The sequence below is a fragment of the Scyliorhinus canicula genome, chromosome 9 (genome assembly GCF_902713615.1).
Source record: "Scyliorhinus canicula chromosome 9, sScyCan1.1, whole genome shotgun sequence".
NCBI lineage: Eukaryota > Metazoa > Chordata > Chondrichthyes > Carcharhiniformes > Scyliorhinidae > Scyliorhinus > Scyliorhinus canicula.
The window spans coordinates 67,859,276-67,885,907 of NC_052154.1; the positions used below are offsets into that span (position 1 = coordinate 67,859,276).

The window sequence follows — 26,632 nt, forward strand, 5'->3', positions numbered from 1 at the left end:
GCACAATCCAAAACAAGTCCTCCGCAGCGGATCTGGCAGAAGATATTCACATGTTATCAATGGCTGCAGTGGTAGGGAAATCCCCGATCGTCAAGGATCCCTCACCACTGGATTTGGACCTAATTCTGTCGAGGTCCTTCTGTCTACTGATATGCAATGGCATTCCCATATTAAAAGATGTTCTGCACAAGGCATCTACCGAGAGGAAATCAACCCCCCCCCCCCCCCCCCCCCCCCCCCCCCAGAGACACACAAACAAGCCCTGCGGCGATCAGAGAGTGGTGATGGGACAGGGCCATGAGATCTGGAAGTCCCTTGGACTGGCACATAGGCGGTGAAGTTTGATTCAGTCATTGTGCTTTTGGAATAGGAACAGGACAGCGTTCAGCAGCTTTTGTCATGAATGATCAGCCCTCTTTAGGAGCCTCACTTCTCACCCGGCATGGGGAAAGGGCTAGAAAAGGTGCCCTAAAAATAGTCTGTTTCATCTCCAACCTGGCTGGTAAATCACACACAGTGGGTTTGCCTACCTGTGGTCAGAAAATCAAAGTGAAATTCAATTTTGGAACCTGGAATGTATGAATTCTCATGGATAATGAGCAAGATAATTGACTGGAATGGAGAATGAAATGTCAGAAGTGATGTCATAGCAACCACATTACTTAATGATTACAAACCTTTTCAAAACAAAGTTATTCCCCGTTGCTGAAAATGACCAGAGCCAGGAATGGAGGTAGAAATCCTAGATTCAGATCCCACTCACCATTTCTAAAACTCGCCTGTTGAACCTTGCCCCTGTTCTTCAAAGAAAAGGCTCTAGCTTTTGAAAATATGTTCAGCCACTGCAAACTGATTCAGCTCATGGTTACATCACTGATGTGATTAGCAAGGGCATGCATCTCCCATGAAGGAAGCTAAGTCAATGTGCTAATTAGCCTGTGTCTTCCAGCAGAACGCTCTGGAGTGGGCGGCATGGTAGCACAGTGGTTAGCACTGTCACTTTACAGCTCCAGGATCTCAGGTTCGATTCCCGGCTTGAGTCACTGTCTGTGTGTAGTCTCCCTGTGTATGCGTGAGTTTTCTTCGGGTGCTCCGATTTCCTCCAGTCCAAAGATGTGCAGGTTGGCCGTGCTAAATTGTCCTTAAGTGTCCAAAAAAGGGTAAGTGGTGTTACTGGTTACGGGGATAGGATGGAGGTGTGGGCTTAAGTAGGGTGCTCTTTCCAAGGGTCTGTGCAGATCCGATGGGTCAAATTGCCTCCTTCTGCACTGTAAATTCTATGACAATAACAGTAACCTTTTCACACATTGCCTACTCCCTAAGTCATTGGTAAAACATTTTATTTTGCCGGTGCACAAATAAAGGACAAAAACAGTCAATCGATAAATACAAAACCTATATTGTACTCCTTATCTCAATGTGCAAGTGTCACCAATGTTAAGTACATAGATTGCTCTTACTTAAGATTAATAGCTAGATTGATATCTCAAAGATAATTATTCGGTTTATAATACATAGTAATTCAAATACCAATTTTGTAGAGATCAAAACTCCCAATTATTGATGGCAAGGGTGGGAGATTCTGGTGGTGCGATAGTTTTTTGAGAATGGGTCTCTTGAGATCTCTTGGAGTACTAGCAAGAGAGAATTGAAATATTTGTCTCCCAATTTCTGGTTTATATCCGACAAGAAATATTGTTTATATGTTTGATTCTGTTAAATATCCTTTTCAATCTCCTTCATTTTCTCCCATTCTTCTCTGAAAGCACTTGCTCCTGCTTGGAAACATTTGCAGAGGTTTGAGAGAGCGGATGCCTGAAGGCAGTTAGATGATGAAAGAATCCTTTCTAACATTCACGCACACGGGGCTGGATTTTTCTCCATAACATCTGATTAAATGAACCTATCTAGTGGCAGGAGATCAAGGGTAACTTGGTGGGAAAGTTTACTGGTGTGTTCTCGACTCCTAAAATCCTCAATTCTCTTTGTCCTCTGCAGCAGGTTAGGTAGTCAGCTACCCCATGACTTCTCTGTCACATGTAAATATTGTGGGTAGATGAGACCCAGAAACACATTAATTTCTTTGCATTGATTCCAGGAATAACCAAGAGAGGGATATTGGTAGACCATGGGCTGGCAGCAATAAATGATTCACTGAATGCCCCATTTTCAGTTCCACTACTCACCCGATAAAGACCTCAGCCCAGTTTAAGACCTAAAAGGAAAATTGGAATTGTTTGTGCTTCTACCCTTTTTAGACATTCATCCTCGTATTTTTGGTACTGTCATGCATCTCCCAGTGCAATACTACTCGACCTTGTAGCCCGGCAGTGGCTCCCAGTGGAGCAGGCCTCCCCTTGATGGCAGAAATGCCACTGGCAGCCTGTCTTGTACAACTGATGGCCTCCACCCCGAAATTCAGGAACATAGGCTGGATTGCTAGGGTCTGCTCTGTTCCTCTTCCAACAGAATCCCCACCCTGGAGAAAAATCAGGGCAGCATTTTCCAGTGTAGTCAGTGCAGAGTTGTCAGGAGTGGGAAATGCTAACTGAGTTTCCTTTCCTTTGTAGCATGCAGCTCAATTGTGGTATCCTCATTGCTAATCCAGCTAAGATCAGCTAATTCAACACCGATCTGCAATCTGTTAACCTACCTGGTCCAATAAAGTGACACAACAGCTAGTACATTTATCTATTGAGTGATTGGAGGAACTGGTGAAAAATTGCTTTACTGCAAATCAAAATTTGTCAATTGGAGCACTTGCAAGATAGGTAGTTGTCTCAGGAACGGAGAATTCAGCCGATAGAGTATAACATGTGCTTTGTTTGAATTTGGTGATCTCTACACTGTGACATATGCACAGATAATTAAATGGGTTATGTTGGACAAGCTTCTCAATGCCTGCATCTACTATACGAATGACATTTTCTATCCACGCAAAGCATAAAATGAAGCTATTTATGTTATTTCTAACATTTATGACCATTAATAACATGAAATTAAAATACTCTGATGATCTCAGTCCAGCAATGCATTGTTATTTCCACAGTGATAGGGTAATTTGATGCTTCCACATTGCCGATTGAGAGCCACTGGCGAGTAATAAAGATCTGGAATCGAGGCTTGCACAGTATACTGACTTCTGCAGATGGAGTTGTGGAAATGTATCCTGCCCCCAGTAAAACCATCCCACCTAGAGAATCTGTATTGCAGTTAATTGTAAGTATATAGGAAAGCAGGTTCCAATAATGATACAAAACTGTTGACCATTAGCCATGTTTATTCTTTTTTTAAATCAAATTAGTTTATTTTTCATAAGTTGTTACAAAACAGTGACACATTAGCAATCTGAGTGAATAAATAAGCCAAAGTTACTAACAATCAAGCAAGGGTAGTACTTGAAAATACATTTTGTCAAGAAGGTTTAACAAATTTTAATGCGTGTTCACTAAATGGCAATGTTGCTATTTATTACATTCAGTTTTGGAGAAAATATGGAGAATGTCTTCCAAAATGAAGGCACACAATTTTTAATATAGACATCAATAAATGTAAGTTAATTTCGCGCAACTGTGTTTAGTTTAGCTATCTAGGTACACTATCTGTATTAGATTTTGTCTCTTTGGGTGCAAGTTGATTTACATATTCATATACACTTCTCTTTTGAAACCATAATGTGGGAAATAGAAAATTACATTCTTTTGTATAATGTATGTTACATTCAACTGAATTATATATTTTATGAGGCATTCTAATCACTCATTTTCAAACATTAGTTATTGCTTGGGTGGGTTATTATTTTATAAAATTGTTTCAAATAGTAATCTTGTGACAATATTGGAAGAAAACATCATGTCAATAAATTGGAAAATTACCAAACAATCAGGTTTCTCTCATTTCAAACATACTCACTTCCAGGAGACACATTACTTTGAAATGTCAGAAAGAATAAACCACATTCACATTTAATTTAAGAAATACTTTGTCTACCATGTTGTGTTTTGCACATCATATTACGCTAATAACATAAAGCTTCAATGCCATTCAATCTCCTGCTCCATTATACAGAGTATATAATTAAAATATTACAATCACTTCAGCCGAGTTGAGATATTAAATTCAGAACATACTTTTTTTTGTTATTATTTCATGGAATGTGGCCATCGCTGGAAAGGCCAGCATTTGTTATCCATCCTAATCGCTCTTGAACTGAGAGGCTTACTCAACCATTTCAGAGAGCAGTTAAAAGTCAGCCACATAATATGGGTCTGCAGTCGCATGTAGGCCAGACCAGGTAAGGATGGCAAATTTTCTTTCCCAAAGAACATTAGTGAACCAGATGGGTTTTTACCACAGTCGATGATAATTGTCATGGTCACCATTACGGAGAATAGCACTATATTCCAGATTTGTTCACTGAATTTAAATTCCAGCAGAGATTTGAACCCATGTCCCCAGAGCATTAGTCTGGGCCTCGGGATCACTAGTCCAGTGACTGTACCATTATGCCACCAACTTCCCCATTGAGAGAAATTTATATCAGTTCAATATCAATATTAAATCAGTTGTCTGAAATGATGTACAATTGTTGCTTTTATAATTCTACTTACAATTGTCCACCCTGAGTTTAAATGGTATAGTTACGTAATTAACTCATGTCTTTTCATATTAAAATAAATAAAATTATCGTAGTACATCATACTTTTGTACAAAAATATCTACATGCAATTCATCAAAATGATTCAGTTATATATAACTAAAAGCCCAATTTTGCAATCACAGTTAAATTGGGGGCTGTGAGTGCACACACCCGCCAGTAGTGCAGGGATTGGAGTGGGGTGATGAGATTGTGCTGCATTTTGCAATGGGGAACCCTCCCTCTGATTTGATTAGGTTACTGGCACAGGAAAAGGTTGTTCCAAGAGCTTGTTCTGCTGAACTCTGTTGTTGGAGAACAAGATCCAGTGAGACAGCAGTTCTTAAAGGGCCGAGGTTCACGATAAAAGGAAAGGTTGTCCAGAAAAGTAAACTAATTGTTCACAATAACACAAATGGAGAAATGTACACAACACAATTCCCTTTAAATCTAAAAAAAATGGGGCTCTGTAACATGAGGCGCAACACAAGAAGCATGGTAGTAGAAGTAAGATAAAAGTGGGTGCACTCCTCAGTTTTTGCATACATTTCTTTTGGGGCCCATCAACAGCTCTCAAACGTCAATTTGAATTAGAAGCCTGCTCGCCAATTATTTTTTTCACACCATCTTTCATTTTGTCTAAATTGTATAGTATGCCTACATTGAAAGTGACGGCAGCGCAGCTACAACATCCAATAGATAGATGCCCAGACGATCAAAATGTGCTGTTTCTTTGTCATGAGGGACTATCTTACTGGAGTCAACAGCCCTCTCTTAAACCTGCACAGTGGAACAAACTGTACTGATTTCCACCAGCAGACAGCCTTTATAGGACCGAGTTGACTCCCTGGATGACTGAGAAGACAACCTACTCGATGGTTCACAGGCCCTTAACAGGAAGACTGTGACTCCAGTTTTCCACCAAAGGAAACAAGAACACGGTCTGGCAGACTGGTCAAACCACCTTTCTCTGTTGCTCAAGGATGGTAAAAGTGTCTTTGGTGGTGGGCGGAGGGGGGCTATCATCACCCCACCTAGCCTACACACCTTTGGACTGTGGGAGGAAACCCATGCAGACACAGGGAGGACTTGCAAAGCCCACACAGTCACCCAAGGCCAGAATCGAACCCAGGTCCCTGGGTGCTGTGAGGCAGCAGTGCTAACCACTGTGCCTTGTATGTAGCCAATCCCTATATGTAGTTAAATGTTTGGAAGTTCCTAGATGGTTTGTTTCCAGTTAAATACACAAAGAGACTTTCTAGTGATCCTTCATCCGACAATAAGGGAGTGGCACCTGTTAAGGGAGAGGGAGGGTTTCCAAAGATGGAGGAGTCCTCTCAGCACTCGGGGGTCCTGATTGCCAACTGGAAAATTCTGACAAACTGGTTCGCCGGCTGATGATGAGAAATTTTGTCTTGACTGACTTCTGAAAATTCAGCCGAATTCTTCCACTGTCGGCACCAGTCTGGTGGGGTTCTGCAGTGGTTGGCAGAGCAGGTGTCAAGATTCATGCTGCTCTGTTGCATGCACAACCTTGCGATCATGAGGGTACAGGCCTTGTCACCAGCTGTGGCAAAGGATGAGGAAGAGAGGAGGTGGAAGGGAAGGAAGGGGTGCAAATGGAAGAGGTGGGAGAGAAAAAGGGAGGAGGCAACCAATATCGCCCCATTTTGCTCGGGCTGTCTGTGATTGACTCATCCAACTGTAATACTAGCATTTGGTCATTCACAACCGTCTCATACCACTTTCCCTTTGTGACTGACCATTCACTGCATCCGCTTGGCATAATTCAAAAATAAAGATTGAACCAAATGTATAACTCAAGTCCTGCCATGTTGCTCTCAGATGTGCCTTTGCCTATCCTAATGCTCCTGTGCAGTTCTACCTTGGTGGCTGCAGCATAGCTGGTGAAATGCTGCTGATTCTCAGTGGGGAAGGATGCAAAGAGCCTTGGTGGGTGACCTGGAGCATCTTTGGGCCTTGAAAGCCCAGCTTAGGACTGCATCATCTCAGCAAGGGTGGTACCACTCTGGGCTGGCCAGCTGACAAACAACAGCACAAGCACTGGTGGAGTGGCAGTGATAGGAGGACAAGTGTTGACATCCTGAAAAGGGACAGAAGATTGGTGTTCCACAGAGTCACCGCCAGTCCTCCAGTGCACTCCTCAGCAATTTGAGTAAATTGTTCCTGGATTGATATAAGACTCTGCAAGTCCCTTTGAACAGTACTATTTATAGCCAAGATGGCAGCAGTGTGAACCTCCACTGGAGACCCTAGATGTTGGGTGGCTCCTTCATGTTCAACAATGATCAGGTAACAAAGAACAAAGAAAAGTCCAGCACAGGAACAGGCCCTTCAGCCCTCCAAGCCTGTGCCGACCATGCTGCCAGTCTAAACTAAAATCTTCTACACTTCCTGGGTCCGTATCCCTCTATTCCCATCATATTCATGTATTTGTCAAGATGCCCCTTAAATGTCACTATCGCCCCTGCTTCCACCACCTCCTCCGGCAGGAAGTTCCAGGGCACCCACTACCCTCGGTGTACATTGTATCTGGATTCACGAATGTGCTTTGGAATAGGTCACGCTGGAAAGGATAGACTTCAGGTTCAGTGTAAAGCCTTCGACCAAATTGGTGCTGGAGTCCTCATGTTCTTTCCCACTGACCCAGGTTTTCTGGTAGACCTGCCAATTCACCAAGCATTCACTGTACATACCTATCAGCCTTCTTCCATAGGCTGAAGTCCGCATCTGAGTCCTCCACCACAGTACTAGTGTGCAACCTCAGGTGTAAACTGGCACCTTTGTACTCCTTGTTCCTTGCCCTGGCGGCAAGCCATTTATGTTCAGTCTCTCAATAAATACAGAAACTACCTGTAAAGTACAGGCAGCATCAGTATCAGTCCTGGGGGCTGAGACTGTGAAATGAGTGACTGTCTTTGTACTCCTGGACTACTTTCTCCTCTGCCACTACATGGTTAAGTTGTAGTTATTGGGTATTTGAAAGGAGAAAGGCCCAAGGGCAGGGTTGTGGAGCGGGGAGGGGCAGCAAGAGGTGCATGTGTACTTCATCTACATCTTATAAATCAGAAAAGATTGTGGGATGAGGGGAATATAAGAAGAATTATCTCCACTACCCTGTTTGAAGGTCCATTCATGTATGAACAGTTTGTGTGGCAGTGATAGGAGGACAAGTGTTGACATCCTGAAAGAGAGCCTCTTGACACCAGTCCTCCGTTTCCTTTTACGAGATGGAAACTTGTTGCCGTGCAATACTTTTGTTGAAAGTAATTATCTCAATCTGCCTCTTTCGTGACATTCACTGTCTTAATTAATTCTGTAAGAAGTCTTACAACACCAGGTTAAAGTCCAACAGGTTTGTTTCAAATCACTAGCTTTTGGAGTACTGCTCCTTCCTCAGGTGAGGAAGGAGCAGTGCTTCACCTGAGGAAGGAGCAGTGCTCCAAAAGCTAGTGATTTGAAACAAACCTGTTGGACTTTACCCTGGTGTTGTAAGACTTCTTACTGTGCTCGCCCCAGTCCAACGCTGGCATCTCCACATCTTAATTAATTCTGGAAGCTGGTCTACCTTTATTGCTAAATAGTTTATGTACCTGCAGTTTCTCCTCATAATTCACTCCTTTAATGCTGGAGGTTAATTTTGTGGATCTTCCTTAAACTAATTCCAGGGTCCCATCATCTGATGTAAAGGCATCAGAGTGGGTGCAAAAAAATTCATGGGAATGGATCCAGGAATGGGGAACTTCAGTTATGTAAATAAATTGGAGAAGCTGGGACTGTTTTTGAGGAAGAGAAGGTTAAGAGGAGATTTGATGGCGATTTTCAAAATTGAGAGTGCAGACAGAATAGATAGGGAGAAGCTTTTCCTGTTCACAACGGAAGGCTTGAGAAACAAAGGACCTTCCACCATCTTCATTGTTGTTTGCTATAGCCTCTGTCATGGATTTGTCAATGAAGGTAAGGACTGTACCGCATAGGGATACATAATAATAATAATAATTGCTTATTGTCACGAGTAGGCTTCAATGAAGTTACTGTGAAAAGCCCCGAGTCACCACATTCCTGTTCGGGGAGGCTGGAACGGGAATTGAACCGACGCTGCTGGTCTTGTTCTGCATTACAAGCCTTAGCCCACTGTGCTATGGAAAAGCAGCTGTTGTCTGCCTCCTGCTAGTTTTGTTACTGCCACTTTGTCCTACAAGAGGTGGGGAACTGTGTTAGTGACAGTATGTGAAAGCTATGGGCCGGGATTCTCTGAGCCTGCACGTGTGATCGACACGGCGCCGGTCGGGGATGTTGAAAGAGGCCCCTACAGCGATTCTCTGCGATCGACCGGCCGAGTTCCGCCGCCGTTGTTCAAACCTGGTTCCACCTGGCGGGAGCTCGGACCCGCGGCTGCGCTGGCCATCCTGGTGGGGGGGGGGGTCCTCCACGACAGCCAGGCCCGCGATCGAGGGCTACCTATCGGCGGGCGCGCGCGATCCGGGGGGGGAGGGGGCCCAACCTTCTTCCGTGCGGGCCACTATGTCACAACGCCATGTTGCGCAGTGCTGGCGCGGAAACGGCCACCAATTGCATGTGCAGGCGCAGAAATGGCCCCCACGCACATACGCTGACACGCACCGGCAGTGCTGGCCATGCTGGCCCCCTGTGGGCCACTGCATCGATGGGCCAAGAGGCCCGTTGGCACCGGTGTGAAACACTCCGGTGTTTACGCTGGCATCAACATTTCGCTGGGATTTTGGAGAATCCCGGCCATGAGGTGTATGAGGCTTGCAGCAGTGAGTGTGAGTCTCAGGTAAAGGCTATGAATTCTTAGTGTCAATTGGGATCGATGGAGATTGTTGTTGGGTGAATGACAGGAGTGAATTGCATTGAACAGCATGTGAAATTATTGGTGCAGTTGGCGAGACGTAGCATTTAAAGATACATCCACTGACCTTGACCACTTGTACCAGATCACTGACCTTCTTGTGGCACTGCAGCCAGATCTTTTCGGCGGGAATTCAGCTGTCGGAGTGGGCGGAGCTACAGAGTCGAGCGGTGAGTATTTAAACTAGCTGCTTCGAGTCTTTTCGGCGTGAATTCAGCTGTTGGAGTGGGCGGAACTACAGAGTCGAGCGGTGAGTATTTAAACTAGCTGCTTCGCTGCTGAAACAGCGGCCATAGGGTCTTTGGGGATAAATTTGAAGAGTGACATCACAGCAAAGCAGTGACCTGATTGGCTGGTAAGGAAAGTGCTCCAATTAGCAGTAGCTGGGAGAAACTTAACTCTTCGTGTGTTGGTAAGTATTGTGATTGGTAAGTAAAATCTTTATTCCTTTCACTTATTCATTATTTGATATTATGTTTGTAATCAATTAAGGTAAAGTGCAAAAATGGTAGGCGATCCCAGACCCATGTCATGCTCCTCGTGCTCAATGTGGGAGTTCTTCATGTGCGGGAAGTGTGTCCAGCTGCAGCTCCTGTTAGACCGCATGACGGCTCTGGAACTGCGGGTGGACTCACTTTGGAGCATCCGCAATGCTGAGGAGATCGTGGATAGCACGTTCAGCGAGTTGGTCACACCGCAGATTAGGATTGGTGAGGGAGACAGGGAATGGGTGACCAAAAGGCAGAGAAAGAGCAGGAAGGCAGTGCAGGTGTCCCCTGTGGTCATTTCCCTCCAAAACAGCTATACCGTTTTGGATACTGTTGCGGGAGATGACTCACCAGGGGAAGGCAGTAGTAGCCAGGCTCATGGCACCGTGGCTGGCTCTGCTGCACAGAAGGGCGGGAAAAAGACTGGCAGGGCTATAGTCGTAGGGGATTCAATCGTAAGGGGAGTAGACAGGCGTTATAGTCCAACTCGGGAAGGGGCCAGACTGGACCTGGTATTGATCCCGGCCAGGTGGTTGAAGTTTCAGTCGGTGATTACTTTGGGAATAGAGATCACAATTCTATAAGTTTTAGAATACTCATGGACAAAGACGAGAGTGGTCCTAAAGGAAGAGTGCTAAATTGGGGAAAGGCAGAGTATAACAAAATTCGGCAGGAGCTAGGGAATGTGAATTGGGAGCAGCTGTTTAAGGGTAAATCCTCATTTGAAATGTGGGAGTCTTTTTAAAATTTTTATTTTTTAGTGTATCCAATTCATTTTTTCCAATTAAGGGGCAATTTAATGTGTCCAATCTACCTAGCCTGCACATCTTTGGGTTGTGAGGGCGAAACCCACACAAACACGGGGAGAATGTGCAAACTCCACACAGACAGTGACCCAGAGCCGGGATCGAACCTGGGACCTCGGCGCCGTGAGGCTGCAGGGCTAACCCACTGCGCCACCGTGCTGCCCTAAATGTGAGCGTCTTTTAAGGAAAGGTTGATGAGAGTGCAGGACAGACATGTCCCTGTGAAAATGAGGGATAGAAATCGCAAGATTAGGGAATCATGGATGACGGGTGGAATTGTGAAACTAGCTAAGATGAAAAAGGAAGCATACATAAGATCTCGGCGACTTAAAACTGATGAAGCTTTGGAGGAATATCGGGAAAGTAGGACAAATCTCAAACACGCAATAAAGAGGGCTAAAAGGGGTGACAAAATATCTTTGGCTAACAGGGTTAAGGAAAATCCCAAAGCCTTTTATTTGTATAAAAGGAGCAAGAGGGTAACTAGAGAAAGGATTGGCCCACTCAAATACAAAAGAGGGAATTTATGCATGGAGTCAGAGGAAATGGGTTAGATTCTTAATGAGTACTTTGCATCGGTATTCACCAATGAGAGGGACATGACGGATGTTGAGGTTAGGGATGGATGTTTAAATACTCTTGGTCAAGTCTGCATGTGGAAGGGGGAAATTTTGGATATTCTAAAAGGCATTAAGGTGGACAAGTCCCCAGGACCGGATGGGATCTATCCCAGGTTCCTGAGGGAAGCGAGGGACGAAATAGCTGGGGTGTTAACAGATATCTTTACAGCATCCTTGAGCATGGGTTAAGTCACGGAGGACTGGAGAATTGCTAATGTTGTCCCTTTGTTTAAGAAGGGTAGCAGGGATAATCTAGGGAATTATAGACCTGTGAGCTTGACGTCAGTGGTAGGCAAACTGTTGGAGAAGATACTGAGGGATAGGATCTATTCACATTTGGAAGAAAATAGACTTTTCAGTGACAGGCAGCATGGTTTTGTGCAGGGAAGGTCATGTCTTACAAACCTAATAGAATTCTTTGAGGAAGTGATAAAGTTAATTGATGAGGGAAGGGCTGTAGATGTCATATACATGGACTTCAGTAAGGCGTTTGATAAAGTTTCCCATGGCAAGTTGATGGAAAAAGTGAGGTCGCATGGGGTTCAGGGTGTACTAGCTAGATGGATAAAGAACTGGCTGGGCAACAGGAGACCGAGAGTAGTGGTGGAAGGGAGTGTCTCAAAATGGAGAAGGGTGACTAGTGGTGTTCCACAGGGATCCGTGCTCGGACCACTGTTGTTTGTGATATATATAAATGACCTGGAGGAAGGTATAGGTGGTCTGATTAGCAAGTTTGCAGATGATACTAAGATTGGTGGAGTTGCAGATAGCGAGGAGGACTGTCAGATAATACAGCAAAATATAGATGGATTGGAGAGTTGGGCAGAGAAATGGCAGATGGAGTTCAATCCAGGCAAATGCGAAGTGATGTATTTTGGAATATCCAATTCAAGAGCAGACTATACGGTCAATGGAAGAGTCCTGGGGAAAATTGATGTACAGAGAGATCTGGGAGTTCAGGTCCATTGTACCCTGAAGGTGGCAATGCAGGTCGATAGAGTGGTCAAGAAGGCATACAGCATGCTTGCCTTCATCGGATGGGGTATTGAGTACAAGAGTTGGCAGGTCATGTTACAGTTGTATAGAACTTTGGTTAGGCCACATTTGGAATATTGCGTGCCGTTCTGGTCGCCACATTACCAGAAGGATGTGGATGCTTTAGAGAGGGTGCAGAGGAGGTTCACCAGGACGTTGCCTGGTATGGAGGGTACTAGCTATGAAGAAAGGTTGAGTAGATTAGGATTGTTTTCGTTGGAAAGACAGAGGTTGAGGGGGGACCTAATTGAGGTCTATAAAATTATGAGAGGTATGGACAGGGTGGATAGCAACGAGCTTTTTACAAGAGTGGGGGTGTCAATTACAAGGGGTCACGATTTCAAAGTGAGAGGGGGAAAGTTTAAGGGAGATGTGCGTGGAAAGTTTTTTACGCAGAGGGTGGTGGGTGCCTGGAACGCTTTGCCAGCGGAGGTGGTGGAGGCGGGCACGATAGCATCATTTAAGATGCATCTAGACAGGTATATGAACAGGTGGGGAACAGAGGGAAGTAGACCCTTGGAAAATAGGCGACAGGTTTAGATAAAGGATCTGGATCGGCGCAGGCTGGGAGGGCCGAAGGGCCTGTTCCTGTGCTGTAATTTTCTTTGTTCTTTGTCCTTGTTCTTCAGAGGTCAACTCCTGATATTGGGCAGGATCTTACCAGAATTTGGCAAAGTGTCAGACTCGGATAGAAAACAATTGCATTTTCTCACCAAGCCTTGAGCCTTTTAGACAAAAGAATGAGCGTGGTTTACACTGTCACACTGGCAGGGCAGGGCATTATAGAGTCGGAAACCAGGTCCAAAGAAATCGGGTGCAATCTTCAAAGGGTGTCCCGATCAGCACTGCTGCCTAACAGCCCCCAGTCCCCATCACAAAGATCTCGGGGCCAACCCTGCATCACAAATATCCTCTTCCCCTCTCGTCCTGTCCATTGGCAGCATTAAACCCCCTCTGTCAACACCTCAGAAGTATAGCCGGCACCCTCCTCCCCCACCCCCATGGGGCTCCGACTAGAGCCTGCATCTGGCGCTGCCCCTGGCACAGGTTAGCACTGCCCAATTGGCACTATGTTATCCTGGCAGAGAAAACCTGTGCCTGGCATTGCCTGACATGTCCCTCTTTCCGCCCCCCCACCCCCACCCCTGGGGTCTATACCTATCTCTGCACTCCGAAGGGATCATCTTAACTACCTTACGCCTGGCTTACACTGGCTTAAACCTTGTCGACGTTGCCAAACAATGCGGAGCACCAGAGTTCATCCCAAAGCTGGTTATCATCACCCTCCATCCCATGCGCCAGGCCCGCTGTTACTGCCAACCCAGGGCCCGCACCTCGTAGTGAGGCAGGTAGGAATCACAATGGTGGTTTCAATTGGGGGTGGCGCAGGGAGGGTGTTCATGGGAGGGCGTGTTTGGGGGCAGTGGGAATGGGATGTGACGTCCGTGCCCACTACTCGGTGAACCTGGAGGTGATCAGTCCCGTGTTCATTGACCCCGGCGCACAGGTTGAGCAGCCTCCCGTGCCTTCCTGGGTCTGATGTCCTGCCCATCCTCGCCTTCCCCTGCATATTCCTCATTGGATGAGGACTGGCGTCATCCTCCTCCTCCAGCAGGTCGCTCCTCTGCTGCGAAATGTTGTGGAAGACGCAGCAGGCCACCACGATGTGGGAGATCTTCCAGGCGCTACACTGGAGGGGCGCAGACCTCCAGGCACCTGAACCGCATCTTCAGGATGCCGAAGCACTGCTCGATTATGCCCCTAATTGCTGCATGGGTGTCGTTGTCGTGGGTCTCGGCATCGGTCTGTGGCCTCGGATAGGTGTCATCAGGCACGGTGCAGCGGCTAACCCCTGTCGTCCAGGAGCCAACCCTCCAGTCGGGGGATGGTGGAGGGTGCCTCAAAGAGGCAGGGACTGTTGAGTGTGCCAGAATGAAGGTGTCATCCACATTGCCCGGGTATCGAGCGCAGACGTGCATGGCGCGCAGCTCATAGTCAAACTCCAGCTGCACATTCATCAAGTGGAACCCCTTTTGTTTTGTGAAGACTGGCCTGTCATCTGCAGGTGCTCGTAGAGCGCATGCATCCCATCGCTCATCCTTTGCACCCAGGGCATCTAGACAATGGCAGTGAACCCCCGCTGCCCAGGCATCCTGGTGGTCTCGGTCCACATTGAAATGCATGCATTATGCCGCCTGGGCATATAGGGCCTCCATTATGGTGCGGATGCACCTGTGCACCAAACTCTGAGATTCCAGACAGGTCCCCATTTGACACCTGGAAGGACCCCATGGCGTAAAAGTTCAGGACGACCGGCAGCTTGACAGCCAGCGGAAGTGGTGTCCTCCCCCATTCCCCCGTGGTGCCAGGTGCTCCATGATCTGGCAGATATGTTGCACTGTCCCCCTGCTCAACTGGAGTCTTTGATAGCATGCCCGGTCCGGCAGGTTCTCGAATGACAGGCGCTGCTGGTATACACAACGCCTCATGCGGCATCTCCTTTGCACCTGGTCCTCGGCCTGTTGGGCGACCAGCTCTCCATCCTCAGTGGCTGCCTCCTGTTCCTCTGGGGCGGACTCTGCTGCTGCAGCTTCTTCTTCCTTGAACAGCTCCAGCTCATACATACACAGTGCATCCCCCAGGGCAGCGGCGAAGCCAGAGGAATGCCACCATTGCTAGTTGAATTCCACTATCCACTGTCTGCAGAGTGTGAATGGCCGACATGTTAGCAATCTTTCCGGTGAGAATTGCGTTTCCCGAATCTTGTGGGATTTTCAGCTTATGCCGCTGATCCCACTGACTCGAGTGCATGCTCAAAATCTCCCACGACAGTGATCTCACTGTTTCTCCCGAGTCTGTGTAGGAGTTTTCCTGATCCTGTGTGGACAAAGTATCTCTCCTCCTCTCTTTACCTCTTGCAGCAAGATCACCAAGTGCAGTGTTGGAACACTTTGAAGCCTACCCTTTGCCAAATTTTTCATTCTTACATAGGAATTAGGAGCAGAAGTGGACAATTTAGCCCTTCGAGCCTGCTCTGCCATTCAATCAGATCATGGTTGATCTCTTCCTGGTCTCAAAGCCACCTCTCTGCATGTTTTCCATGTCCCTTTAACCCATTTTTAAAATCAAAAATATATCTATCTCTTTCTCGAAGCCATTTAATGATTCAGACTGCACCGCAGTATGGGACAGCGAGCTCCACAATTTCACCACGTTCTGCGAGTAGTTCCTCCTCACCTCAGTTCTAAATCTACCACCTCTCAACCTATATCTGTGACCTCCCGTTCTAGATTGCCCCACAAGGATGGACATTTGGTCTACGTTTACTTTATCAATCCCTCTTAGTAATTTATACACCTCAATTAGATCCCCTTTCATTCGCCTAAACTCCAAAGAGTACAAGCCCAAATTGTTCAATCTTATGTCAACCTTTCAACCCCAGTATCAATCTGGTGAATTTCCTCTGAACTGCCTCCAATGCCACAACATCCTTCCTCAAGTAAGGAGACCAAAACTGGACACAATACTCCAGATGTGGTCTCACCAACACCCCGTACAATTCCATCAACACTTCTCTACTTTTATACTCCAGTCCTTTTGTAATAAACACTAACATTCCATTTGCCTTATTATTACATGCTGTACCTGCAAACAGACTTTCTGCGATTTATGAACAAAGACACCCAGATCCCTCTGCCCAGAAACATTTTGAATCTGCTTCCCATTTAGATAATAATTTGCCTTTCTATTTTTTCGGCCAAATCACGCTTATCTACATTAAACTCCATCTGCCAAATTTTGGCACATTCTCCTAGCCTATCTATATCCGTCCGTAAACTCTTTGTCTCCTCTTCACTACCTGATTTCCCACCTATTTTAGTATCATACGCAAACTTTGTTATGTTACATCCTGTCCCTGCTTCAGATCATTTGTATAGATTGTAAACTGTTGAGGTCTGAGGACTGACCTCCGTGACACCCCACTAGTTACAGTTCACCAGCCAGAGAAGGGACCATTTATCCCAACCCTCTGCTTTTTGTCAGTCAGCCAATCCTCAATCCAATCTAGTACTCTACCCCCAATCCCCTGCAATCCCACCTTCTGGATCAGTCTTTTATGTGGCACTTTGTCAAACCCCTTCTGGAAGTCTAGATATACCACATCCACATGTTCCCCATTATCCACCTTGCTGGTTACATCCTCAAGTTTGTCAACAAGTATTACCCTTCATAAAACCATGCTGACAATGGTGGATTGTGCTTTGTCTTTCCAAATGTTCAGTCATCTCCTCCTTAATGTTTGATTTAGGCAACATCCCCACCACAGAGATCAAGCTAACCAGTCTATAGTTTCCTACTTTTTGCCTCTCTCCCTTTCTGAATAGGGTCTTTCCCAAGTCAAAATCATTTTTATAATGATGTCCAGAACCTGCTTTGGTCAAAATGCTTTTCCCCTTTAAGAGGTGAAGACCGTTTTTTTTTTCTTTGAATTGATGTTGATGGGCCTACGTATTACAATTCCTGGTACAACACATATCTTCTGAAAAAGTAACTACAGTATCACAGTTCGCCTGGTTCGGTCCTTTGAACATCACAATTTCAGACCATGATGTTAATGTAAATCAATCTGTGAAAGAATTCCTTAACTTTCTCCAGAATGACATACCTTCTAAACCTGGACTTGCACCACCTTTTAAGAAATACACCTATCGTGCATTAAAAATCAAGCACATGGAGCAAGACAAATGATCTTGTTGTGAGTTTGGATAATGATGATCAATGTATGTTAAAAGGGACAAGCACACTGAAGGAAGCTGGTGTGGTCCATGAAACTGAAATGGTGTTTTTTAAGAGTGAAGATTATGAAACCTTCAAAAAGAACTCTAGCAATCTGGTGATGAAAGTAATCAGATGATATTCTAAGTTTCTTCAATAATTTTAATGAGCTCAAGTATTATATTCTACAGAATATGTTGAAAAGAAGTATGTTTAACAAGGATCCAATAGAGAAACTCATCTAATAAAATGAACTTTCAATATCTTTTCCAGTAAAAATGTTGACAGTAAAGATGTCCATTTAAATTTGACTGGCCTAATAATCTCTTCCATGATCTTTTTGCCACAGAAAGTGCTGAGCAGTAGCAGTACTTTCCCTGCAATAAAGGGGGAAAATTGAAAGTCTAGTCACCTGCTTGGGATTTCTAACAGAGCAATTTTTGAAGAGGTCCGAGAACAGGTGATCTCCATACTTTCATTGGGAAATGGGTGGGATGTAACTCTTAAATACTAGCTGAAATCAACAACTACGTTTTTATATGCCAACATCAAATTGCGAACATGGTTTCAAATAAATGAATATAAATGAAAAAAAATAAGAGGTAAAGACTGGTTTGAATTCATGACAGTCTCTCATGATTTTGCAACTCCTGCTCAAGTGTGCAGCCAATCAACAATGCACTTAACTGTGACTGCACAATACAATTGTTTAATAAGCAGGGATCAGAAGCAATGAGTGCAGTATAGTTGCACATTGTAATCCTCAAATCTGTCTTTAGGGATTATCAAATTTCCTGGCCATAGAGTTTAGTGTGGGTTATCCATCGTCCATCGTATTCAAACATTAAAATTCAGGCAGAAGTTTTTTTTATATTACAGCCTCATTATCTCCCTGCAAATTGCTGATTACAACATTATAACTAATAGTTTAGTGGAAGGACACTTCATTTTTAACTTTTTGTTGCAACTTTCTCAATTATTTTCTATTTTTTTATATAAATGCTTCCCTCAAAAATGGTCTTTTCATGCCAGTCATCCTCAGGCTGGATTGATGGGGCGAACATTGCTCTACAGTTGGTCAGCCTGTGTTTCCTGCTTACTCCAGCTCAAGAACCAAACTCCATTCTGCATTCAAGGCAACCACGTCAAGGGATTCCAACATTCAAACTGCGGCAAAAACAGGAAATACTGGACAATTGTAGCAGGTCTGACAGTATCTGTGGAGAGAGAGAAGGGAGCTAACGTTTCGAGTCTGGATGACTCTTTGTCAAAACCTTTTCAAACTGCAACAGTGACCGTATCAAACATTTTCATTTACTTAACAATATTGGGAACTTTGATCACATACGTAGAGCAGTACACTGTGCGCATGTCTTTGCTACACATAATCAATTACGATCCTCCAAAAGCACTACATAGTTAAGATTCTCCAATATTTTCATAGCGTAAAATTAAGTGGTTTACAAAACTAAAAAAAATTATGATCCACCTTAATTCATATATCATATATGAAATAAACTTAGAGATTTGTCTGTATATTACCAGACTTCTCTGGTTGCTTAATGTTATATTGTGTTGAGGTAACCAGAGATCTCAGAGCTGAAACATAGGAAGGTCTGTGGAATGGTGCTGGCCACCTGGTACTCACTAACCCAACAGATGGGCTGTCGCCTTCAGCAGACATAAGAGGCTGCAGCTCCTGCTGCTCAATCAACTCCATGGTGTCCTCATCAGTGCTTTTTTCACCAGCTGTACAAGGAAACTGGAAATGGATGGGATGCCGTGGCACTGGCAGGGCAGCTGAAGATGTGCGTTCCTCCAGCATAAAGTTTGAGGTCCTTGGCTGAAACACTGCGTCGGATCCAGGTGGCGAGACCAGGCTCTCCAGTGACGATGTACTTTGCTTCCAGGCATATTGCAAGTCGATCGGCACAATCTTGTTGGTTTCCGAAGACACGCAGGCTGGAAGATCACCCTGATCGCCTTTCCAGGGAAGCTCTTTTTCAGCAGAAGTAGGAGATGGTGGAATAATTCTGGGGCTTTGAGGATATTCAAAATTTCCTGCAGATAGAAAAGTTAATGAAGTGAAGGCAGTGAAAATGGTTCTAATTGCCATTCTAAACTGAAATATATATTCTTACTGCAAAGATTTTGTAAACAAATAAACATACACACTGAGGGTAAAAGCAGGATAAAATTTTTTACAAAGGCATAAATAAGATGGAAAGTTACAGCTTCAGAGTTAAAGTCATGTTGGAGCAAATTAAGATTGAATGAGTAAGACACTCATGAAAGATCAACAGCATTTTACAGAATTAAGGAAGAGAATAAAACATTCAATTGCTACCGATACTGGTGAATCCAAAAAACAACTGTGAATCAAATGGACAATGTAACCTGAAAATTTCAGAATCAGTTCCGAAATGGCAAAACAATAGGGCAGAATTCTCCCACCTGGGACTAAGTTCCGTGGAGGGAGCGGTGTCGAGGATTGCTTCCTGCTGCAGAGACTGACGGGGAAATATGCCATATATTCCAGCTCCAACCTCAATAATTATCCATCCGGGGGTATAATGCCATATTCTGTGGCAGGGCGGCTTCATTGAGTGCGACCCGCCAACATATCTGGATGCCATATTTAAAAGGTGCTCAATATCACTGAATGACTATTGGAGTCAGAAGATGGGCCTCCTCAGGAAAGTGGATGGATCTCTTGGAACAGACTAGGAACATGGATGGCACGGTAGCACAGTGGTTAGCACTGTTGCCAGGGTCCCAGGTTCGATTCCCGGCCTGGGTCACTGTCTGCATCTGCACGTGTCTGCATGGGTTTCCTCCGGGTGCTCCGGTTTCCTCCCACAAGTCCCGAAAGACGTGCTGTGAGGTGAATTGGACATTCTGAATTCTCCCTGAGTGTACCCGAACAGGCGCCGGAATGTGGCGACTAGGGGATTTTCACAGTAACTTCATTGCAGTGTTAATGTAAGCCTACTTGCGACAATAATAAGATTATTATTATTATTACTAAGGTTGCATGATGGATCATAGAATCATAGAATTTACAGTGCAGAAGGAAGCCAATCGGCCCATCATGTCTGCTCTGGCCCTTGAAAAGAGCACACGACTTAAATCCACACCTCCACCCCACCTCCGTAACCCAGTAACCCCACCTAACCTTTTTGGACACTAAGGGAAATTTATCATGGCCAATCCCCTTAACCTGCACATCTTTGGACTGTGGTAGGAAACTGGAGCACCTGGAGGAAACCCACGCAGACATGGGGAGAACAATTAGGACACTAAAATATTTGTTTCTTGGCGGTTGTTTTGCGGGATTTAAGGAGCTGGGAGCGAAGGATGGGCTGGAGCAGGGGGAATATTTAGATACATGCAGGTTCGAGACTTGGTCAGAAAGGAGATACAGAGCTCCCAGTAGAGCCGACTTCCACATTGCTGACGACAGGGGGACTGGAGAAGGGGGTAGTATCGGTGGTTTACGGGGCTATTTTGGAGGAGGAGAAGGCGCCGCTAGAAGGGATCAAGGCAATGTGGAAAGAAGAGTTGGGAGAGGGTATGGAAGAGGGGTTCTGGTGTGAGGTGCTCCAGAGAGTGAACGCCTCCACCTCGTGTGCGAGGTTGGGCCTGATACAGCTGAAGGTAGTGAATAGAGCACACCTTACAAGGGCGAGGATGAGCCAGCACTTTGATGGGATAGAGGATCTGTGTGAACGTTGCGCCGGGGGGGGGGGGGGGGGGGGGGGGGGGGGGGCTAACCACGTTCATATGTTTTGGTCCTGTCCAAAGCTGGTGGATTACTGGAAGGAGGTTTTTAGGGTAATCGCTAAAGTGGTGCACATGAAACTGGATCCGACCCTCGGGAGGCCATATTCGGGGTGTCGGACCAGCCTGGGTTGGAAACGGGTGCGGAGGCAGATGTTGTAGCCTTCGCCTCGTTGATCGCCCGAAGGCGGATCCTGTTAGGTTGGATATCAGCCTCTCCATCCTGTGCCCTGGCATGACGGGGGGACCTACTGGAATTCTTGATGCTTGGAAAGGTCAAATTTGAACTGAGGGGAAGGATGGAGGGGTTCAACAATTCATGGGTGTCATTCATTATGCACTTTCGAGAATTGGATCATATCGAACATTGGGGGGGGGGGGGGTCGCTGGGAGGGTTGGGGGGGAGAGGGACTGTATGTGTTAATGGTGACGATGGGTGATTACTAATTCCTTTTGGTTATTTGTTTATGTTAACATGCGAGCCAATGTCTGGGGTTTGGTGGGATTTTGGGATCATTGTTATTGATATGGGGATTGACATTACATTTGTTACTGATTATTGTTTATTGTTGGTGTAAATTTGGGAGAAAATGTGAAAAAGGAGGAGAATTACAAATATTTTTTAAAAAAGACATGGGGAGAATGTACAAACTTCACACAGCCAGTGACCCAAGTGAGAATCACACCTGGGACCCTGGAGCAGTGAAGCAACAGTGGTAACCACTGTGCTACCAGATCTTCTCGATAACACTGAAACTGGAAGATCTACTGGATAGATGCTCCCCCCTACCCACTTCTCTGGTGTTCCAGGGTCTAGGGTTGTTGGTGGCCTCCATACCAAACTCTGGAGGCAATGCAGAAACTCTTCATGTAAGTCCCGACTTCAGCACACCATGTTGTTCCAGAGGTTCATAAGATATAAGCCGTGATTTTCATGTGAATAGTGGGAGGGGGTGAAAACGAGAACCACGTCAGGCGCTAAATAGTTTGGAATGCAACCGGCCCGCTCCCATAGGTGAAATAGGGATCTCGCCGTAGCGAGGAACCAATTATCACCACTTAATAATCAGTAATGAATGTAATGTCATATTTCCATCCAAGCACACAATTAACGGGAGAGATTTAATATCCAACGACCTCCTGTCATTCATCGGCCGCTGCAACAAGTGGTCACGCTGCCACTAATCAGTAGTACTTTTGAAAAACGTGAACCTGATGGATGGGCTTCTGAGGGGAGCCGAGGAGGTGAGTAGCCATCTTTGCTCTGCTGACAGGCAAAGAGCCCGAGGGGATCGGACTCTTGGGGGGCTGGGCCTCCTTCTGCCCCACCGACCACCCATAACCCTCACAATCTGCCGAGGCCTCTGTCCATGCGGCTGAAGACTATTGCAAATAGGGAATTGGCAATCGTGGTTAAGGGAGCACTTCATACAACCCAAGTGGATTCCTGTGGCATGTGGGAGTCATTGCCTAGCATCCCAATCACACCTTGGTGTCTCCCCAGGATGCACATCTGAGGTGGAAGCAGCCAGCTCATAACCTTGTCCCGTGACCTTCAATGCCCCTGGCAGGCGTCCTCTGGGGGCTCTGGGGGGCGGAGGGCACCGGTGCACCTGTCGATGGCACATGCACAGCTGTGTTGGCCTGTCCTGTGTGCTGACATAGAGATGCAGCCTCATCAGAGGGGTACTCGGAGGAACTGGTGGCCACCATCACCATTCCATGGGACGGGTCTGGGTTGGCACACAGCGCCCACTCCTCTTGGTCGGTGCCCACAGGGCCCTGGGGTTCACCTTGGGACAGAGCGGCAGCTGGCTCGAGCCCTGGCTGTCCATGCATAATCTGACTAGCCCTCGTGGCGCCCCGATGTCTACACCAAGGAGTCGACGCCCTCGACACTGTTCCTCAGTGATTGGGCCATGCTGTGCAGCAACTCAACAATGTCCATGTTCGTCTGGGACAGGCTCCGCAGTGCCCCGGCCATTCCTATCTGAGAGCGGGGCATGTACCACAGTGCCTCATCAAGGTCAGCCTGGTATTGCGTAACATCCCCAAGTGAGTCGGAAATTCTGCCGAGACCCTCAGCCATGGCTGTCACCCTGTGCAACGCCCTGGACACCTTCACTCATGGTGCTGATGTTGTGCACCAGGCTCTCCACTGCTGTCGCCACCCCAGAGCGGTGTTGGTCTCAGTGCCATGCATTGCCAATGATATCTCCTGTGCACGTAGTCTCTGGACTCCTCCAATCGGCTATGGACCAGCTAGAGTGTCGCTAACAGCTTCCTCTGACTGTCCTGACCGCACGCTAACATCTCCATCAGCTCCGAGTATACCTGTACCAGAATCAGGCTGGGACCCGACCGGGTCCTGGGATCCAGCAGACCTCCGACTGCTGTGTCACCTGGGGGTTCCTACCTCCACCGTGATGTACATCAGCAGCTGTGGTGCTCACCAGATTGTGGCCCAGAAACCTGACAAACGTTTCCCGCCAAGGTGCATATATCTGCACTCGTGGAGGGTGGGAATGAAAGCTGTGGCACATCGATCATGTCTTCCTCAGAGCTCTCCTTCTAGGTGTTCTCATAGGAGGCTGGAGAGGGGGCCATTCTGGATGGGCCGGTGCTGCCGACTGGCGGACCTGTGGGAGAATAGATATATGGTCAGTGGGAGGGATGGGTCAGTTAGTAAGGCAATAAAAACTCACATGTGACTGGTCCTCTGGGCGGGGCCCTGGTTCCTCACCTGTGCGGCTTCCTCCAACCTCTTCATTGGTGATCGCTCTGTCCTCGGCAATCCCGTCACCTCAAGGGTCCATTCCTCGAAGGTGGTGAGAGTTCCTAAGTCCAGCAACCCGTCGCCAGTCTGGGCCCTCTCCCGGCGATTGTGGGAGAGCTTCTCCTGCGGAGACACAGAGAGAGCATCATTAGACAAACGCATGGTTCAAAGTGGTGGGGTTGGGAGTGTGAAGGAAGGGCTGGGGGGGTTTGAAGAGAGAAAGGGGGTGAAGGGAGGGCTGTGGAACGCATGCACCGTGGGGTGGTTTTTTGCGTGGGGTGGAAAGGACTCGGGGTGGGGGAGGGGGCATTGGTGTCTCCTCACCCATGTTGCCTGGTGTAGGTTGTTGACTTTCTTCCAGCACTGGAGGCCATCCCTCCTGGTTACGCTCCCAGAGCTTACAACCGCCACCACCTCATCGCAGGCAGCACTGGCTTTCCTGTAGCTCACCCTCCTGGACTCTTAGGGGAACAGGACATCCCTCCTGGCCTCCACCGCGTCTCAGAGTCTGGCCAGGTCCGCAATGCTGAATCTTGGGGCCGGTCTTCTCAGTGCCATGGTTGCAAACTGACTTGGGTCGGCTGTGCAAGAGCTCTTTCAGTGCTTCTGACCTTGTTAGCAGGAGACAGGCAAGTGCAGTCCCGGCCAATCACTGGCGAGTCTTCACGTGCGGTGAGAAGCCCGTGGGGCTTCGTTAAGTGGACCAATTATCGGCCTTGCTGGGCCGAGCACCGGGAAGCTCGCGGCAGTTCACGCTCGCGACCACAATTGGAAATCTTTCCGGAGAATCGTGCCCATAGAAGCAGAATTAGGCCATTTGCCTATAGAATCTGCTTTGCCATTCGATTATGGCTGATCTCATTCTGGTCTGAACTCCCCTGTCCTGTCCGTTTTCCATAACCCTTCAACCCATTACCACTGACATGTATTCCTGCTGGCTTCGTAGAAAATTCGGTGTTCGGAGTCGGGGGCTTCTCGCCAGGCCTTCATCTGTACCCCATTAGAGGGATGCAAATCAGTTTCATGCCGGCCAGTAGAGGCTTTTCTGATCTGCTATGGTGGGCATAAACGGAAAGTTCATCTCGAAATTCACGCTGGTGTAAAGTTGATTTTTCAACCTCTTGCCAAATTCTTGCCCTCACTCCCGCCCGCCATTGAACTCACTGGTAGGAGCATAGTAGAATTCCACCCAGTGAGTTTAAGGTGCACATTGTCATTATTGTGCAAATCATCCATCAATTTGTTGGAAGGAAGTGATACCCCATGAGTTGCAAATTGCTATGAGCCATTGCCGATTTGTGTCACTCCCCTGCAAATCTGATGAAAAACACAAACTTGCATTCAATGCGCATCAATTATCAACTAAATTTGTTGCAGAAAGTTCGGACTGATAATTTAAAAAATAAATAAATTTAGAGTACCCAATTAATTTTTTTCCAATTAAGGGACAATTTAATGTGGCCAATCCACCTAGCCTGCACATCTTTGGGTTGTGGGGGCGAAACCCACGCAAACACGGGGAGAATGGGCAAACTCCACACGGACAGTGACCCAGAGCCGGGATCGAACCTGGGACTTCAGTGCCGTGAGGCTGCAGGGCTAACCCACTGCGCCACCGTGCTGCCCCTCGGACTGATAATTAACCCTTTCAACGGGATTAATTTTCCTGAAATTTGCCACTCCATGGAGATCTTGTAACTCCGTGGACAATGCCTTTGTGACCCACGTCGCCTGAACTTTGTGACCGACCATTTTCGCTTACCGTTAATGCGATAAGTGAGCCTGTTTGATCCTCATGATCTCACTTGCTTTGTTATTCAATGTTACATTTCTGCTCAGGACTTCAGCTGATGATTTAAGATCTCACTGCATCCGTTGAAAAAAAATCAAGAGGTTTGTCCTCGAACTCACCATGTTTAGTCTTCAAATGTCTTTGAAGTTTTGAAGGTTTTAATCTTTCATTTGCTAATACTTCCCTGCATATAACATACATGGGCTTTGTATCCTGATTTTCAGTGGCACAATTAATAAAACCATACTTCAAGAAATCATCTTTATACTGCGGTATTCCCAATTTCAGCTTCTTCTTAATGGGTTGTTCATGAGAGAGCCTGAAGCTCACACCAACACTGCTTTGTCCTGCCGTGGACTCTCCTGCGCAGCTCTCTCCAGCAGATTCAGTTGTGGGATCTTGGCCTGTTTGTGCCTCTGGCCCTCTCTTCCTTATTACAAAATGATTCATCTTCAGCTTTTCACACAGTCCTGTTGCCTTGCTTGCTAGCAGCTACAAAATGGAGCAATCACTCCATCACTGAGACCAGGAGGAGGCAGCCTGCCCCACTGGGGCAGGTTTCGGCTGGCATTTAAAAATGTCGGTCACAGCTGTTGGGCAATTCTTCCCGCGATTGGGGACGCCGCAACCGCTTGCTCCGCGACCCTCCCGAAACCTGCCCATTACCCACCAGTAGGTCGCGACCTTGAGTTTGAAAATGACTGGTCTACTCTTCCTTCCAATTTACGGCCAATCTCCCACTATTTTCCAAACCCACTACTCCAGTCAACCTTGGGGCTGGACCGAGCAGATCGGCAGAAATTGCTCCCACTTGGAAAAAAGGACCAAGAACGACGGTCACAGATTCAAAGTGATTTGCAAAATAAGCAAATATGATATGAGAAACAGGTTTTTCACGCAGCGAGCGGTTAGGGTCTGGAATGCTCTGCCTGGAAGCGTGGTGGAGGCAGCTTCAAACAAGGCATTGAAGAGGGCATTAGGTTATTGTTTGAATAGAAATCATGTGCAGGGGTACGGGGAAAAGGCAGG

General features: G+C 46.5%; 1 protein-coding gene across 3 annotated transcripts in view; it reads right to left on the bottom strand.

Annotated features, from left to right (window-relative positions):
- Nucleotides 1-17,403: 17,403 nt before the first annotated feature.
- The window catches only part of LOC119971383 (sodium/hydrogen exchanger 5-like), a 416,159-nt gene continuing 406,930 nt past the window's right edge, over nucleotides 17,404-26,632 (bottom strand). Inside the window, exons 16-17 of one of the 3 annotated variants that reach the window (XM_038806843.1) lie at nucleotides 18,908-19,316; nucleotides 17,404-18,472 (exon numbers count right to left, since the gene is read on the bottom strand). In XM_038806843.1, the coding sequence (XP_038662771.1) occupies nucleotides 18,418-18,472; nucleotides 18,908-19,316 (464 nt within the window). In that variant the 3' untranslated portion in view covers nucleotides 17,404-18,417. Of the gene's footprint in view, nucleotides 19,317-26,632 lie in introns of all 3 variants that reach the window. The other 2 variants (XM_038806842.1, XM_038806844.1) reach the window with 2 other exon arrangements.